This window comes from Ixodes scapularis, unplaced genomic scaffold (genome assembly GCF_016920785.2).
Source record: "Ixodes scapularis isolate PalLabHiFi unplaced genomic scaffold, ASM1692078v2 ptg000320l_1___fragment_1__unscaffolded, whole genome shotgun sequence".
Lineage (NCBI taxonomy): Eukaryota > Metazoa > Arthropoda > Arachnida > Ixodida > Ixodidae > Ixodes > Ixodes scapularis.
This window is the reverse complement of record NW_024609961.1, coordinates 1,169,714-1,187,716: the sequence shown is the minus strand read 5'-3', so window position 1 is coordinate 1,187,716 and position 18,003 is coordinate 1,169,714. Positions and strand designations below refer to the sequence as shown.

The 18,003-nt window shown below is 45.8% G+C and overlaps 1 protein-coding gene and 1 pseudogene across 1 annotated transcript in view; one reads left to right on the top strand and one right to left on the bottom strand.

The window, feature by feature from the left end:
* The window catches only part of LOC120842794, a 133,808-nt pseudogene extending 120,848 nt beyond the window's left edge, over nucleotides 1-12,960 (top strand).
* LOC8050788 (cholesterol transporter ABCA5) overlaps nucleotides 1-18,003 on the bottom strand; it is a 154,627-nt gene that overhangs the window by 68,358 nt on the left and 68,266 nt on the right. The window contains exons 9-17 of the mRNA XM_042287791.1: nucleotides 16,960-17,104; nucleotides 14,196-14,352; nucleotides 12,500-12,848; nucleotides 11,525-11,644; nucleotides 10,149-10,287; nucleotides 9,990-10,080; nucleotides 5,955-6,240; nucleotides 2,644-2,757; nucleotides 410-602 (exon numbers count right to left, since the gene is read on the bottom strand). Coding sequence (XP_042143725.1) covers nucleotides 410-602; nucleotides 2,644-2,757; nucleotides 5,955-6,240; nucleotides 9,990-10,080; nucleotides 10,149-10,287; nucleotides 11,525-11,644; nucleotides 12,500-12,848; nucleotides 14,196-14,352; nucleotides 16,960-17,104 — 1,594 coding nt within the window. The remainder of the gene's footprint in view (nucleotides 1-409; nucleotides 603-2,643; nucleotides 2,758-5,954; nucleotides 6,241-9,989; nucleotides 10,081-10,148; nucleotides 10,288-11,524; nucleotides 11,645-12,499; nucleotides 12,849-14,195; nucleotides 14,353-16,959; nucleotides 17,105-18,003) is intronic.

Genomic DNA, 18,003 nt, shown 5'->3' with positions numbered 1-18,003 from the left:
TGGGTACAACGACACACGAAGGTTCCTTCCTTCGACTGCTACGGCGGATAATTTTGCAGCCCCCTCTTTTTACGCTACAAAATCAGTCTCGGAACTTTTTGATCATACATGGTACATATTCCTTAGGCCCAAAGTAGCTCATGTACACCTCGCGAGACAAATAGCGCGAATGTGATGTCGTAGTTTCTTCGCATTTCTTCGCGACAGGCATCAAAATGTACCTTGGGTTATCTCTCCGAATAAGCATTTTACTCCATCGCAGTAGCTATTAAAAAAGCTTTTTACATCTCAAAAAAAGAAAAAAACGACGATTGCTTGTTTGCGTTAATATTGTGCCGCCGTGTACTATCTTTCTTCACTAGGCAGCGTTGTCGGAGGTTTTGATTAAAGCGTTCTGAAAGGTTACTACCTTCCGAGCTCGGTACCCGATAGGCTTCGATAATGTTGCCGTCCGGATAGAATTCTGGGGTGAGCAGGCCAAGCTTGTTGACGGGAACTTCGCTCTTGGAGAGAAAGGAGTAGCTCAGTACCACCATGATGACGGGCAGTACCACCAAGGGCACCACGTGCATCGGGGCGCGGAGGAAGAGCAGCATCCGAACCTGCACTCGTACACCCCGAAATGGGAAATAAAAAGTTTACAAATAGAAAACTCTCTGTTGTGTTACGATTTATCAGGCAACCTTAGTGCCTCGAGGATCTTCTCAAATGTGTAACTGACGTACAGAAGGTGACAGAACACGAGGCTAAAATTCTTCACAGCGTTTCTCCTGCGGGCAACAAAAAATGCCTTATTCGCTACACATGATTCTAACCGAAGACGACGGACGACAAAGGGGACAAGGGACAAACACACACGTTCGCTATTCACTCAAGAACTTTTTTTAGCTAAACGGTGCGCTGCAAATCTAATCAAATTGCTTAAAGTAAAACACGTGTTAGTGTACTTTTGTTTCTTTATTTCGTCAATAACTATATCACTTTATTTTAGATCACTTTATTGTTCCATTTCAATTTTACAGCAACCAGTGTGCATCTAATTTGTCCTTCAGACTTCCTAGAGCTTCGCACTCTTTGTTCAGGATTAAGGATTAAAGTTAGACTGTTTTCTTTTAAATAAATAACGAGTTATATTAACACTTTCATATTTTGACATTTTGAGATCGGCATACTGAACTCAGTTCATTTGTGTCTTTACAAGACATGACATAAAAACATCCGTGAAATTTGCATTCGAAATTTAGATATCGCCAACGTACATATAGTACCAGTGTAATTGTTAGCTTTTGGCGTCTGGTCAGGACATCATGTAAACCTGTACGTGTTGTGCGCGTAAACACTTAAAAAAAAATTTTTTTTTGGGAGATTTGTTAATTAGGGTAGATCAGCTCCACTACCAATTTCAATCTGGATGAGCATTATGCAGCCGTGTGGTCACGCGGTTAATGATTCCAGGCTAGCAGTCTCACGGCAATGACCAATTAATTGGGGTTGTGTGGATATTTATACAGCGTGTAGTTGGTTAGCCATTTCAAAGTTGCGACGAGTCACTCGCTATAGAGGAGCAATGTAGCCAGTGCAGTACAACCGCTAGCCTGGGGTCTTTAACATGCACCACGCAGTAGTGATACACGACCGCACGGGCCGATACGATGCTCATCCAGATCGAAACGGGCAGGGGTGGGGATTGAACCCAGGGTTCCTGGGTTCTACACCGCGAGCTTTCGCTCCACGTGCTCCGAGCTGGTGTGCGCTAGCAAACTCGGCCACCGATCCTTCTACGGCATTGGCCAAGCTGGCTATCTACAACGGAGACACGATCTAGCCTCCCACGGTCTACACATGTATGCACAATATTTTACGTTATTGGTCTTCACTCGTATACTAATTTTCGACAATAGGATCGTTCGATTAACTTGCTCCTCTTGCACCGCCGCAAAAAAGTGTAGGGCAGTGTACTTCCGGCCTGTGCATTGAGACACAACCGGAAGTAGACCGCCCTACCCTTTACTGCGCTGGTGCAGGAGGTTCAGGTAAATCGAACGAGCCTAATGTGTACAATATACGTTTCCTTACAAAGTTCAGCGATTGTCGACACTCTATGCTCGAGAAAATAATTTCCTTCTAAATACTTTGAAAAGAACATCGATCAGGAAGACCGATCCATAGAAGTCACTATTGTCACGCTATGCGGAAAGAACGTCGTCTGCTTCTTGCGCAGGAGTGGCGCTGACGTCAGAACGACGCCGAGCTCTGATTGGCTCTGATTGAACGGACAGTGGGTAGACCTCAATGCTAGATGCCTCGAGGTCTACCCACTATTTTTTTTTTTTAATCAACCAATGAGAGGTTGGCGTTCTGACATCATCGCAACTCCTGTGAAAGAAGCAGACAACGTTCTTTCTGCATTGTCACTGACAGCTTACGAGACAAAGGGCGTGGCAAGACCGAACTTATTATCGCTCATCAGCCAATAGGATGGCAGCGTTAGCCGATAGGAAGACCAAAGAACGAATTACAAAGCAAGATGCGCGAACCCACTATGTCGCGCCCTGCGTTTTTTTACGTTCTTAGTGACTACCGAACCCAAACTTCTGACAATGAGGAAAAAGCGACTCGCTGCGAGTGCCCCCAAATACGTGCCTTGAAGAAGGCGACGAATGACTGGAACGCATTGGGAACCACAGTCGTGATTGGCATGGCTTCGCCGGTGGTCTTAAGGAGTTCCATCTCTTCGATCTCTTTCTGGTAATGTTGCTGCGAGCCAAAGAATAATAAAGGCAACTTCATTATTCGGCCGCCAACGGTCACGTTGCACAGCTCAGTCAGCATTTTATGCTGTAAACATTCGAATGGTCAACATGGTTGCTAATAAAAATGTCTTTAAACTCATGCTCTTGTGTGCATAAGTATAAGTACATACCGAAGCCGTTGATAGATATAAAAAAGGACAGTATTTATATCGAGGTCTTAGTGAAGCTGGCCTCCTGGCGCTAGGTTGTTCAAGCATCCAATCTTCAGTCTGCCCCACTCTTCAGTGCTCTACCTACATTGAGGTTTATATAACAATTTATACCCGAAACCCATACACGTTTATGGGTTGTAATGTTACTGAAACAAGAGCTTCGGATCTTTCTAGACAAAAATCTCCTTTGCATAATCAGTGGTGAAAGCATCATCGCCATTACGCTTAACCTCTAAAACATTAGCGTATTTTGTCCAACCTGCGATATATTTCCTGGACCTCTGGGAATTGCGTTATTTTCTAACCTCGCTTACAAAAACCTTTAGAATAAAAACAATTTGTATGCAACTACTAGAACATACCTGAATCTTTATATATGCCTTCAAATAACAAAACACCTAGGTCTTGCACCTGCAAATTAAATTTCAGGGTAATGGACTACCTACCAGAATGTGCTGTAATCATTTGCGTGACGTCAACTCTACCAAATGCAAAACCAAGTGGATGATCGTTTTTCCATTTCACAAAAACTCCGTCAAAATAAGAGATCTAATTTCGAAATCTACGGCTAAGAAAATATAATTATATATGGAAGTAAGACAGAGTGGCTTTCTTTATATCAGGGCCGTCACCCTCAGTCCCTTTTCAAAGCGCCTTTCTCATAAAAAAAAAAAATAAAAAAAGTTAAGCAAAACTTTGCGTCTTACGCACGAGATGCAATGCTTTACAAATAGCCGCATATTTTGTACAAGCGTAGTATTCCAACTTTTCTAAAGTTATAAACCATAAAAAAGCGCAAAAACAATTTCTAGCAGTGTTTTTCTTTGTTCTTTTTTTACAGTTTAGTAGTAATATTGAATAAGAAGTTAGTGCACAAACGTCGTGCTCTAAATTGAACATAATTAAGGAAAAAAAAACATGTCTAGGATAAAATAAGACAGAACAAACACGAGCTCGTGTTTGTCCTGTTCTTTATTTAAGCTGTGGCGGCGGAAGCGCGCACGGACGAAACTTGCTTTTTGAGCCGATACATTGAAGGTGACGTTGCATGAGTGCTGGGGCAGAAGGGCATTTAGCTGGTCTCCACTTATATATTGAGTTTGAGTCGTAATTAGGGGTAATTTCTGTAGTTGCGACCGAAAAAGGAGCTGGAGTAATTTTCCGAAAAACAAGACGGCCGCCACCTTAATTGCTCTGAGTGGGAAATTTATTTCGCTCGTCGCTGTAAACCTACGACTGCTGGAACGATAATATTTGGAGGCGAGTGAGAGGTTCACTAAGTTTGTGCACGAAGAGAGCCAAGTTTCTTTAAGACAGCAGGTGTGACAGTTATGTTTCTAACGAATGAAGAAATAAAGCTGTACGGGATATCCAATATTGAACCCAAAATGTTGTGTTATAGCGGGCTGTGCAAAGTGCAGATTTGGGCGCACAGGTGCTTGGACTTGACAGTAACATGACACAGCACTTATTATACAAAACAAAGGTGGCATAGGGAAACCAGGTGAAAATTTGGTTTGGGCGGCGTAACTCAATGGGAACCGGTTTTGATTATGAAAAGGCTGTCAAGAGAATACCACTGGTTGGGAGAGGTGGAGACTTTAGAGGTAGGAAGGGACTAGTGGACTGTACTTCCCATTGAAACAACTTTACGAAAGGTGGTTCCAAAGCCGAGAAAACAAAGTTGTCGTCCAACACACGGTTTGGTCGCCAAGGGCTTTTGCGGTCAGCTGTTGTGTAATAACCTGTTGTGCGAGGTGCTGATTTTCGGCGCACAGGTACTTTGACATGACCGTCACTTGGCACAACACTTATTATAACAAAAAGAGTTGACATAGCGAAACCAGGTGGAAATTTAGTTTGGGCGGCGTAACTAAATGGTAACTGGCTTTGACCGTCAAAGGCTGTCAGATAATACCACTCATCGTGGGAGGTGCACATTTTACAGGTAGGAAGGGACCAGTGGACGGTACTTCCAGTTCGAACCACTTTGCGATAGGTGGCTCTAAAGCCGAGAAAAAAAAATGTTGTCTACAGAACTCGGAGTGTCAGTGTTTCCACATCCAAAAGGAGGCTGGTCAAGAAAGAAAGCACACCACATAAACTTCCATACTCAAACGTCGATTCTCCTGTGATTCCGAGTTTCATTGTTGTTTTCTTTAGATTTATATTTGTCACTTTTTTTACCTTTCGAATCTTTCTTCGTGAAGTACAGATTGCGTGCCATACTTGTCCGGAAATATCATCGACACGTACGATGGGGACGAAACTTCTTTGGAGGGCATTCCTCCAACGAAATTGGCACTGCATACCTGCGAGTGTGGGTTCGTCCTATCGGCGCTGACACATGTAGGCGTTACTGGTACGAAAACAAACGCAGAGCGCAAAGCGGCAGTGTAGAATATGTCAGCCGTGCCGACACAGTGGCAGACATGATCGGGAGACCAAATTTCTCACGTCGTACGGCACGGGTTCATCGTTGTCGCTGTCCCACAAAACATCGGCGAGGTGAAAAACTGTGAAACTTTGTCTCCACGAGATACGCCGCATAACTATTGAAGCACTTAAAATGACGCAGCACAGGCAGCACTTCATGCTGTGAACCCAGCGCAACCGCACCACTCCGACTTCAATGCGTACCAACGTACGCGGCGTGGTTTCGGTTTCGTTTTCTCTGGGGTTCTCGCTGCCTACCTTCGGTACCGGCCGCGCGGCGGCGCGCCAGTCGCGTCGCACGGAGTGTATAGTCCCGGGTTTGTAATATAGTCCGTTACAACTCTAGAAGGTAGGGCGAGGGAAAGGAATGCCGGGGAGGAAGAAGCACAGGGAACGCTAAAGAGAGGAGGAGGTTTCCCCCTCTCCTCTCCAGCGTTCTGTCTGCTTGCTCCTCCCCAACCTTCCTTTCCCTCGCCCTACCCCTTGAGCTGTAACTTCCTATATATAGCGCAGTAGTGTTGTTGTTGTTGTTTATCTCTGCGTCGTCACTTACATGAATGTCGCGGAGATGCAGATCCTCCGGCTTCTCCACCTCGCCCATCTTGAGGAAGACCTCCTCAAGCGTGGTCATCGAGATCCCGTAGCTCTTGATGCCCATGGCCTCGTCGCTGACGGCAGATTCGATGGCGCCGAAGAGGTTGGCGAAGTTGTACGTACTGTCCATAGGAAGGATGAAGGCGATCTCGGTGCTCGTCGTCCGATACACGGTAATATTCGGCACGAACTGCTGTATCAGCTGGGTGATGGCGGCCTTGTCCGAGCCATTTTCGATCACCATTCTGGAAAGGCAGCACGGCGATCGTGTGACACAAGCAACGCTTTCAAGAGACAGCTATAGGTTTCGTCAGAAAAAGGGGAAAAAGGGGGGGGGGGGCAACCAGCTTCACATTGTGCAGACTTCCTTAGAACACGTTCCAAGCCACTAAAGACTATATTATAGTAAACAATTCAAAACAGAAAGAAGAAAGAACAATGGAAGACCAAGGAACAACAAATAGAAAGAAAAGAACCCAAACAAAACACGAGTTTAATTACATGACAGCCACTGATTTTCGGGCCCGCTCCTTCGGCTAACTTCCACCAGGATTTCTTGTTTACAAGTTGGTTTTTGTATGCAACTTTTTTATTGGTTTTTACCCTGTTCGTTAATTTTTAATTGTGTTAAGTCTGAAATGCTAACCGTGGAGCAGGCTGGGGTACTTTATTTTTATTCCTTTACGTGCCTTAGCTCAATTACATAGGTTTTGTCAAATTCATGTTGAAGGATATATTCTGAATACGAAAGCACTTCTTGATACCAATAATGCAATGGAGGAGAAGACTGTGTGCAGTGTCCTCCTTTTTCTGTATTCCTCAGTCTCGAGGTTTTTCAAAAATGAATTGTCTCCAGCTCGCTTGTTTTGAGCATTTTAACCGTGTCTGTATTCTTTAATAGTATTACACGAAAGAGGTATGGTCTCAAATGTGTCCCATACATTTCACCGTGCTATACATATTTTTCACGTAAGGTCCCTTCCCCTATTTCAGCCCGCCGGCCGCCATTACAGGGTATTGAGAAGCAGACGTGGACGTCGCCGCCGCTCGTGCGCTGCTCGACTACCACATCGCTGCGGCGTGTGTATGTTACAGCATCCACGTGCATGACTATAACACGAAGTTTTCGTCCGAAATGCAGGCTCACTGAACTGAACATTTTAACTCGAAAGATTCATAAAATACATTATACAAACCGGCAAGGCGCGTTAAGGGCGGAGGTTCGCCGCATTCTTAGCCCAGACGTTGGGTGGGCACCCAGTCGGGGTTCATATCGTCCACGAGAATCGAAGGTTCGCCTTCACGTTCAAGGACGTGTCTGTACTTGAGGCATTAAAAGTCTAAGCATCTGATCTGTACAAACTCGCGCCGCTGCCGGAACACGATCGGCACAAGTGGGTTACCAACACCACAGATATAAGGAAGCTCAGCGACAAATGTAAAAGCAAAGAGACCAGCCGCTGCTGTCCGTAATCTAGGAGGAGGTGTGTCGCTCTCTGCAGCGTCACAGTACCAGACACTGTAAAGCTACCTTCGCCGTTGTGGCAAAGCGCACAGAGTACGATGGTTAGGTATGAGTAATCCATGTATTACGGATGACACATGTATTTCTTACCGGTAATGATGCAACGACCACAAACACGGCCGCTGTCGAGGTTTTTCAAATCCTACCGGCGTAGGCGAGCAAAAGCTCCGGTGTTTTGGGGTCAGAAGTTTTGTGCTCTCAAGCGGTCGGTTTATCACTTTAGGCAAGCAATGCAGTTCTATATTTTAGTAAGGTACGTTGTTGGGCTAGTTGGTTCATCTTAGTCAAACATATAAAATAGCGCAACAGGAACAAGGACAAGAAGTAAACAGGACAGGCGCTAACTTTCAACTAGTTTTATTCTGGAAAATCGAACACATATATACACACGACAGGCAAAGCAGCTCCACGTAAAAGTTGATTAATTTTTCACCCGATCATTCAAAAACTGATATTCATTACAATGAAGAGCAATAGAAGTGTCGCCGACACATGCCGTCCCACTTTTTTTGATAAAGAAAGCTTCCAATAGCTCTCGAGCGACCGTCTCTCGGCTTCTTCCTAGTATCCGCATCTGCTGAAGTCGCGGAACACAGCCACACGTGTTGCAATGTATCGGCAAATGAGAGCCATATTTATTTTTTACTGATAATGCGTGCTCCCGTGCTCGGTCATTGATGCACCGCCCCGTCTGGCCAATGTATACCTTACCACAACTCAGGGGGATTTCGTAGACCACACCCACTGTGCAGTCCACGTAAGGGGTGACGTGTTTTTTGTCACACGGTGCTTTTGCCTCCTCATCAGAGATGCGGGCGCACAACCCAGCCAACTTCTTTGGGGCAGAGAATACAACTGGAACATCGTACTTGGTTGCAACTTTCTTCAGATTGTGGGCAACCTTGTGTATGTACGGAATGACCTCTGGTCTTTTTGTTCTCTGCCTCGTTGGGACCTTTCTTTTCAACCCCTTCATTTTTTGTAAGGCGGTCTACGCCACAGGTTGCCCACAGGAGACCGCCTTACAAAAAATGAAGGGGTTGAAAAGAAAGGTCCCAACGAGGCAGAGAACAAAAAGACCAGAGGTCATTCCGTACATACACAAGGTTGCCCACAATCTGAAGAAAGTTGCAACCAAGTACGATGTTCCAGTTGTATTCTCTGCCCCAAAGAAGTTGGCTGGGTTGTGCGCCCGCATCTCTGATGAGGAGGCAAAAGCACCGTGTGACAAAAAACACGTCACCCCTTACGTGGACTGCACAGTGGGTGTGGTCTACGAAATCCCCCTGAGTTGTGGTAAGGTATACATTGGCCAGACGGGGCGGTGCATCAATGACCGAGCACGGTAGCACGCATTATCAGTAAAAAATAAATATGGCTCTCATTTGCCGATACATTGCAACACGTGTGGCTGTGTTCCGCGACTTCAGCAGATGCGGATACTAGGAAGAAGCCGAGAGACGGTCGCTCGAGAGCTATTGGAAGCTTTCTTTATCAAAAAAAGTGGGACGGCATGTGTCAGCGACACTTCTATTGCTCTTCATTGTAATGAATATCAGTTTTTGAATGATCGGGTGAAAAATTAATCAACTTTTACGTGGAGCTGCTTTGCCTGTCGTGTGTATATATGTGTTCGATTTTCCAGAATAAAACTAGTTGAAAGTTAGCGCCTGTCCTGTTTACTACTTGTCCTTGTTCCTGTTGCGCTATTTTATATGTTTGAGTTCTATATTTGGCACTGCGCTATTCTCCTTTGCGGAGGGCTTGCTTCTGCTGCGGCAACCGAGCATCGCGCTCATCGGCATCGCTGTACCACTTTGATCGCAAGAGCAGATAACACAAAAACACGAAAGAAACGCGCACCGAAAACGATGAAGTTGCAGCGGCCAGCGTCGCCGGCGGCGGCCTGAAACCGAAACTATGTCAGTACCTGGTGATGGCGGCGACATATCGCTTAAGACCCGGCAGTGACGTCCGAGAGAACGGTGTATACATTGCAGCGGATTAAACGCGTCACCGTCGGAAGCGTTTGGGTGACAGAGGGGCGGAAAAGGGGGGGGGGGGGGGGGGGCGTGGTTGGGGGACAGAATACCAAGAGGGTTGAACCCCTTTTTCACCAATTATTTGCTGGAAGTCTCACATTTATTTAAAACAGCAGAACCTCTCAATAACAAGGGCCAACATAATGAAAATGCCATAGTCATGCAAACTTATAATACGCCTATAATCCTGTGTACTCATATCACGTACTGATCTTTGAATTCAAATACTGATGTTGTTAAGATTAAGTAATGCACTAAAGACGAAACTGTTTATCCGAATTTCTTGTATCTAGTCATATCTTTTAGCAGAAACATAATTTTCATCATATGTTGCCAGCCATTTGTGGTACATGATAAAAGTACCAAATTATTAAATTTGCGTATAAGGTGTACAGAGAGCAAGCGGTAGTATAAAAACGAAGCTCACGTCAGATGGTATCCAATTCCAAAGCGATTCTTGAGAAACAGCGACGTGCCCGCACAGCGTAGTTTCCCTTTGCAGATGATGGCTTTCCAGTCTGTCGAGAGGAGCAGCATAGAACCGTAGTCACAGAACAACACGCTCGAACGAGATGTTCGAACCAACCTGCGAGAATATCCGCTTCGTCCATGAAGTGTGTGGTGAGAACGATGACTTTGCCTTCTTTGCGTTTCTGGAGTTGACTCCAAAGATGACGCCTGGAGTAAGGATCCATGCCGCTGCTGGGTTCGTCGAGAAACACTATCTGTCGAGGAAGCAAGATTGCTGCGGGTATTCGCCGACCTCAAGGCGGGATGAAATGTGGGGTCGTCATTCGATTCTTTCACGAGTCCCTTTTAGAGCACGGCTCTTAGGCGCTCGTTCCCGTGTTCTGCGGCGTCGCCGTCGCCGTCGGCGTAACCGCCGGAGGAGGGGTGGGTACGCAGGAGAAGGAGGGGAGGGTACGGAGGAGGAGGAAGGTATGGAGAATAAGAAACGGAGGGTGCGCAGGAGGATGGGAGGGTATGGAGGAGGAGGAGGGGAGGGTACAGAGAAGGAGGAGGGGGATAGGGAGGAGGAAGGTACGAAGGAGGAGAAGGACACAGAAGAGGAGGGTACGGAAGAGGAGCAGGGGAGGATACGGACGGGGAGGGTACAAAAGAGGAGGGTGAGATGGAAGAGGAGGAGGGTGCAGAAATCAAAATACCTCAAGAGCTGCACTCTAATTTCGCATTACACAGGTTTGTAAAAGTTTTTAATTTTGTTACTAAAATCCCCATGCGTATTTATATAACCTATATGCCAATATACAACATGAAAAACCCATACGAAGAAATATTTGAAAATTAAGGAGTTTTCTCAGTGGACTTTTCAATTTTAAGCAATTCCAGACAATATCTCGTGCCTTAGATACGTATATAGCCCATAGAACACAAAATATTGTCGGCTGCCGTGCGCTACATTTATTTAGCTGGGATATTGCTTTTGGCCAAATTATTAAAGACCAGGGGAAAAAATTGCCATGTATGAGCCAGTTGAGGCACAGTAGAAAACTATGGCCAAACATTGACATGACCTGCGTTTTCTTTATTGAGACTATGGCGTATAACATGTCCTACAATTTATTCATATGGCATTGTGGCATATGGGATCATATCAGTCATACAGTCTTTATTTCAATGGGGCTGTTACTGCTATTTTTTTATACTCGTCCCTTATGCTCATCTGAGACTTCATGAGGGGTACTAACAATGTCAACCCGAAACATACATCCGGTTCATTTCATAATATATGTATTCATGCTTGCACCAGATTCATATAACAATCAGTCAAACATCACATCACACAGCAATGCTAAATAATTACACCAACGTCGCACAATTGAATGGAAAAGACAATAAAAAAGTCAATTGTCAAATACAGAAGAAAAAAAAATGATGCGATCAGAAAACGAACCGGTTCATATTGTTCTGTTACTATATTTAGTTTATGTCTCTTCTTACCTTAGGATCGCCTATCAGCGCAATTCCCACAGAAAGCTTTCGTTTCTGTCCTCCGCTGAGTTTAACCGCCGGCACGTCCGCTTTGTCCGTAAGATCCAGTTCTCTGAGAATGTTCTCCACCTGCAATGATTCATTCCATTGAAGTGAGATTACCGAATTGATATCAATGGTTTCGTTACCGAATTCTACCAGGTCCGTAAGAGGAAATTAAACCCAGTTTTTGGGACTGAATAAATGAGGTATCGCAGAATGTGAGACCTTCATGTAAATTCGGTGCTAGCGGTAGTGATTAAATGCAAAAGAACCAAACATGACCATACCTAAATATTTTTTTTTTTATGAGCCGACGTTTAAATATGTTTAATATTCGTCAAACCAAGAAAAGACAGTGTGGGCGCGTAAGAATTTTATTTCAAAAGAAAAAAAATATCAGAATGAAAAGTAATATTGCTTTTTTACTTGCTAACAATTTTTTTTGCGTTTTTTTTTTTTTCAATTGAGGTTTGGCTTTTAGAACGTAGCAGGTTTTGCTAAGGTGCCTGGAATGCGTTTCCGACTGGTGTCTTTAGCGTCCTACACCGCCCATATATTGAATGTGATCTCGAAGTTTCCGTAAATAACGTCACAAAGAACGGAGTGTCATTCTGCCGTACGTCGCGATCCTGGCGGTGGTGCGTACAAGTTTTGGAGGCAAGGACGAGGGGACGCGAGTGTCGCTGTCGTCGTCGCGGCGTCCCAGCTCCTGTCTGCCGAAGCTTCAGAGGCTTGTCAAGCTGGAGAGCGATCTGAAGAAGAACAGGCGTCAGCCACATCTACCACCGCTGCTGGGACACCGCCAGAATCGCGGCCGGCGACAATGTGACACTTCTGTGACGTCATCAGGCGGAATCCGAGGGACCACGGTTTAGGACGCGGTCAACACGCCAGTAGTAGACGCGTTCCAAACACCAAAGTTTTGCAAGAAGGCCGTCCCACCTCTTCGTCGATGCAGCTCTTGGGGATGCCCTTCATCCTGGCGAAGAACGTGATGTGCTGCCTGGCCGTGAGCGCGTCGAAGAGGATGTCTTCCTGGAGGCAGACGCCCAGCATGGAGCGGATCTGGGCCACGTCCTCGGTGTCCTCGGTGCTCAGGCCGTAGATGCGCGCCGTGCCCTGGGACGGGCTCAGCGTGCCCACCAGCATGTTGAGCAGCGTGCTCTTGCCGGCGCCGTTGTGGCCCAACAGCGCCGCGATCTGTCCCTCGTGCATGCACAGGCTGATGCCGTCCACGGCCACCACGGGCTCTTGGCGCCACGAGTGGAACACCTTGCGCAGATCCTGTATTCTGCCGCGTTCGTGGACGTCAACCGCGGGAATGATAGAGGACCGAAAAGATGATTGTCTGCTTTATTTCGTGTACTATGCACAATGAAATAACACCACCTTCTGCGCACTTCCACCTTTGTCCACTGTGCTGTGAAACGTGTTGAGAGCATGCGCAGTAACTTTCTCACGTGAAATATTAGACGCCGTGCAATTCTCCACGGCCATGTGACTCGGCATTTTTCGTCTGGTTGTAAACGCTTGAGAGATGTATGTTTACTGCCTGGTGGGTAAGATGAACCGATGCATAATGGGCACAAAAAACTAAACCTGAGAAAAACGCCCAGGAGAGCTGGTTGTAAAAGCTTACGGATATTGCGAAGCTATAAATAGTATTCCATGCAGACTCCGAGCCAGTTTCATTGTACCAAAGCTCCTTCGTATGGTTCTTTTGAATGTCACATTGTCGCGAAATTGCGGATCATGCCAACGTTTGTGTTCATTGAACTCAGCATACCATCGTTCCCACGTCAAGCGAAGGAACCTATAGCTTTTAGGAAGTTCTTAGCTAACCACGATTCTAACAAGCGTATGACCACTCTGTGGCAAATGGAATGTAAACAAAGCAGACTGGTTTACGGGAAGCTCGATACACGTTCGAGTCACGGTGGAGTCCGCGAGACCTCAGAGTCCGGGAATCGAGTATACACTCGTGGTACTCCTGGTACAGCAGGTATCGGGTACAGTTTTGGTATACAGGGTGCTCGAGATCCGCTAGACGAACGATATAGCAACTCGGGCAATAAACATCTCTAGAGTAGATAAACTTTGGATCGGCACTGTGGGCGAGTTACGTAAAGTGCCCACTGAAAGTAAATGGACCAGCAGACTCTAGCGATGCCTACAGTAATTAAACAGTGGAGCCATATGGTTACTAGCCTACACAAAAGTAACTGCATATTTTCGTCAAGCAGAGCAAGTACAGTAAGTTACTCTAGCGAGACCAAGCGCTCCACTGGTCTATTTCGTTTTGAGACACGGCCTCTCTATATCATTCCCGCCCTCTTGAGAACGGTCTGCCGAACAGCTCTTTTTTGCCGGAGGAAACAAAAGTGCTTGCGGTGGCCGCAGTGAGTGATATTAAGCCTAATGGTTCCGTGTAGCAACCTTGTGACCGCAGTTTCACGCCTCACGCGGCGAGATTAGGAAACTCAGCTGGACCGCTGTTTCTATGTATTTCCTGGTGCAGCGGTAGGCCGTAGTGAAGCGGAAGTGATCAAGTGGCCGTGCCTGCAGAGCACTGTAAGTGGCCGTCTAAGGATAATGTTTAGCCTTCCGCAGTAAACAGCGAGACAACGAGATGACACACCTGATGGCTTCTCGCCCGAGAAGTTCAGCAGGGCGGTCTTCCACATCGGCGTTCGGAGCAATCTCGGACTTGGCGGATTTGTCGTGAACTTCCTTCGCCTTCCAAGGAGCAAAACACCTGAAGATGAACCAGGGGCTGCGACTCTGGCCGAACTCCCCTGCACAAGGGGAGATGCAAGTTGAGGTCAAGCTTCCACGGTGAACATTACAAGCAGATGTATTTCTATCTGTCAATCGAACCGCCATATGCATTTATCATATAGACCGCTGAACAATATAGGCGAAACATAAAACTAATAAATTCTTTAAAATTAAAAACAGCTTAAGGATGTGGGGTCCCGTTAGCCCTGATTTAGTTGACAACCGAACGCCGGCACCTGGAGACTGGTCATCGGTCGCCTCCGTAGCGAAGACGGTTCCTATGGTGCCTGAGGAACCGGATGGAGGACGGTTCGTATGGCGCCTCAGGAACCGGATGGAGGACATTGGCGTCGGCGGCGGTATACATCTGCGGACTAGCATCGCAGGAACGATCGGCATCCAGCATACACTGAAAGCGCACCTCTCCCAGACTTTCCTGATGACCTTTTTTGATCCCCGAAACTCCCCAGCAGAACGTAAGCGGAACAAGCCCTTTCTGCCGAGAGCTATGCGTTGACGTGTCACGTTTATTCGAAAACTAGAGACCAAGGAATCGGAAGATAACACTACAGATCACTGGCATCCTTTTTTTCGTTTCTTTTTTCGCTTGTTTGTTTGTTGCAGTATTTATACTCGATGTTAGCACATATAAACTTCAGTGTAAATCAGCGCTGTTGTTCGTGTAAGCTTTTCTTTCTGAACCTTGTCTGCGCTATTTGAAAATTTTAACCATAAAATGCCAACTGGCGCGAACGTCAACGTTAGTAATAAATGAACGAGGACATCATTGTCTTCGTCAATTTCTTATTTTTGTGTTCCGTCTAGGTGTCCTTTTAAACAAAAGCATTGAACCAACTACAGGAGATTTCCATTTTATGAGACACGCAGCTGAAGCTCAAGTTCAATATCCGTTTTCCAGGCACAGGCTATCTTTTAAGTGTGGCTCCTCATTCTTTTTTGCCTTTTTCGCCTTGCGAGGACACCGAGAATTCACCAAGTTTGGCGAATGAGCATCGTGTGGCGTGACTCAAAACGTGTCTGTGGTGCGTGCGATGGCGCCCAGTTCGCTTACGGCACAGGTGCATGGCAAACGGCCAACTCTCCTTGCTTAGACTGCGCCACACTGCGCCACACGTCGACGCGACGTACGCGAAATCTGAGTTGGCTTCCGCAACAGTGCAATTCAGCATTGACGCAGTTGACTGTAATGTAAATATCCAAGCTTCAACGGTGGACATTCCAGTTACAAGCGCCTGTAATGCGGCGTTTACAATGGGTATTAGAATTGCAACTGCTTGAGTAGTAATTCATACCAAGTCTCTGCGGCGGGTGCTGCCACGGTGGCCATTGCCAATACGATTGTTTGTAATTCATACCAAGGCTTTGATGATGAACATTTAGATACGACTGCACGTAATACAAGAAACTTGCATTGCATTGCATTTGCGAGCGAATACAATTCCTTGCAACAAATTACATTTTGTGCAATGGCTTTATGATTCAGTTTATTTTTTCGTCAATATGACATACTTATTGTGTACTTGTCAAACTTCCATCTTATTTTGGTATACCATAAAAGCTTGGTCTGCTGGGCAAGTTGGTAGTGGACATTCATATTAAATATAGCGCAAAAGAGACGGGACAAAAAGACGAAGAAGCACACAGGACAAACGCTAGCGTTTGTCCTGTGTGCTTCTTCGTCTTTTTGTCCCGTCTCTTTTGCGCTATATTTAATATGAATGGTATACCATTACCACAGAATATCGTCCCATTACGTTAGATATCTTCAACAAAAAAGGGGCCGCAGTTTTCAATTTAATATTTCAAAAAGTTGCAGCCGAGTTTGTATTCCAAGTTTGAGACGCCTTCTTTAACAATTCTTTATGACCACAAGGCATTGCTCCAACGTGCCAGAAAACATCATATGGTAGCATTGCTGGCACATGCGAATATTTCTAATTATTTTCCTTGCAATCATAAAATAAAAAAATCCACACCTAGGATTTGCTGTTAGAGAACAGCCGTTATATCCAAAACACCCCAGAGATGTCCTTTGTGTTTTAATTTTTTATTTCTTTATCGTGTATGAAAAATAATTACTAACTCTACTGGCGAAAAGATTGAACTATAGGGGGCGCTCCGACCCGTTTGTTGTCCCCACACCTCGGTGTTTACCCAAAACAAGGCTAGTGCACATGCCCACAGGCCTCGTGGGCATGTGTAGGTTACCTTCAAAAGAGCGCGCGGCACAGTGTAATGTAAAAATATCAACAATAAACGAAGTGACGCTAAGTGCCGGATTTCTCCCGAAAACAGTCGTCAAAGAATGCAAGCTTTACCCACTTCCGCTTTTGTGCTGAGTTCCGCACCGTGCATGCTGCATCGTTCATGCAGGCCGGAGTGGTAACAAAAGAGCGCCTCCTTCCCCTCACCAATGAACACGAACCCCAGCCGAACGCTGACGCCGCGTTCGGTTAAGTCAGCCGAGCGCCGAGTCATTGCATTTGTTGTCCCCATCCGTGTAGTTCTAAAGTTAACCGCTTTAAGCGCCACGTTCTGATATCCTCCCCAATAGCTTTAGGAGTTTTGCGACATCTGAAATCATGGAGCAAGTGAAAATTTACCTGGGATGATAGCGTCGAAATAGTAGGCGAGAAAGCCGTAGAGGAAAATGTCAAAGAGGAGCATCAGCATAGAGCTCCCCACGGAGAAGCCGTCTTCAAAGACATCCCGAAATCGCATAGAACCTATCACGTCCATCTGGCTGATCTGCAAGCGAAGAAAGAAAAACGGCGGTATTTTCCAAAAATAGCCTATCAGTAAGAAACTGTCAATGTAGAAGCTAATACAGGTGCAAAAATACATTCTAGAAATGTGCGCTCGAATCAGCGTTCACTTTTAAGAGGAACACAAATCAACGTCCTTCCTTCGTTGAAAGTCTTTTTATCAGTTTGGAAAATAAAAAATTAATAAAAAAGTGGACACGGTAGCATCGACACGAACATGCGGCTGAACCTGCTTTTGTTCTTCGTGCAGTGTGGGCTGTTGCTGCCAAGCTTCGTCATCAGCAGGACGGATTCTGCTTACTCGGTGGCCGTTCCAATCATCATACCGTCATCGTCCAATGCCGCTGCGGATCTACCCCTGGTGACCATCGCATCAGGTGCACCGATGTCATCGACGCTTGCAGAACCGGCTATAAAGGCGGCGGTGGAACAACGTCGCGCCAGTGGACACGGCAGCATCGACACGAACATGCGGTTAAACCCGCTTTTGTTCTTCGTGCAGGTTGGTTGTTCTGACTCCTCGTACAAAAGCGATGACCTCTTTTTGATGGTGCTGCCGTGTCCCAGTGTTTTTTTTTTTTTGTGTATTACTGATACCATTGCTTTACTCTCGCAAATGAGCGGTGATATTGAAACCAACCCTGGTCCCACAGGTGAAGAATTGTTAAATCTAGTTTTAGAAAACCAGGCGCAAATGACTAACGACTTAACAACCATCAAAGAAAATCAGAAACGGGCAGAAGAAAAATTCACGCGAATTCACCAAAAACTGGAAAAATTTGAGACCCAACTGACAGCCCTAGAGGCGACAACAAAACAATAATCTGATCGTCGAAACAGAGTCGCTACCGTCGAAAACACAATAGGTGACCTCTTGGATAA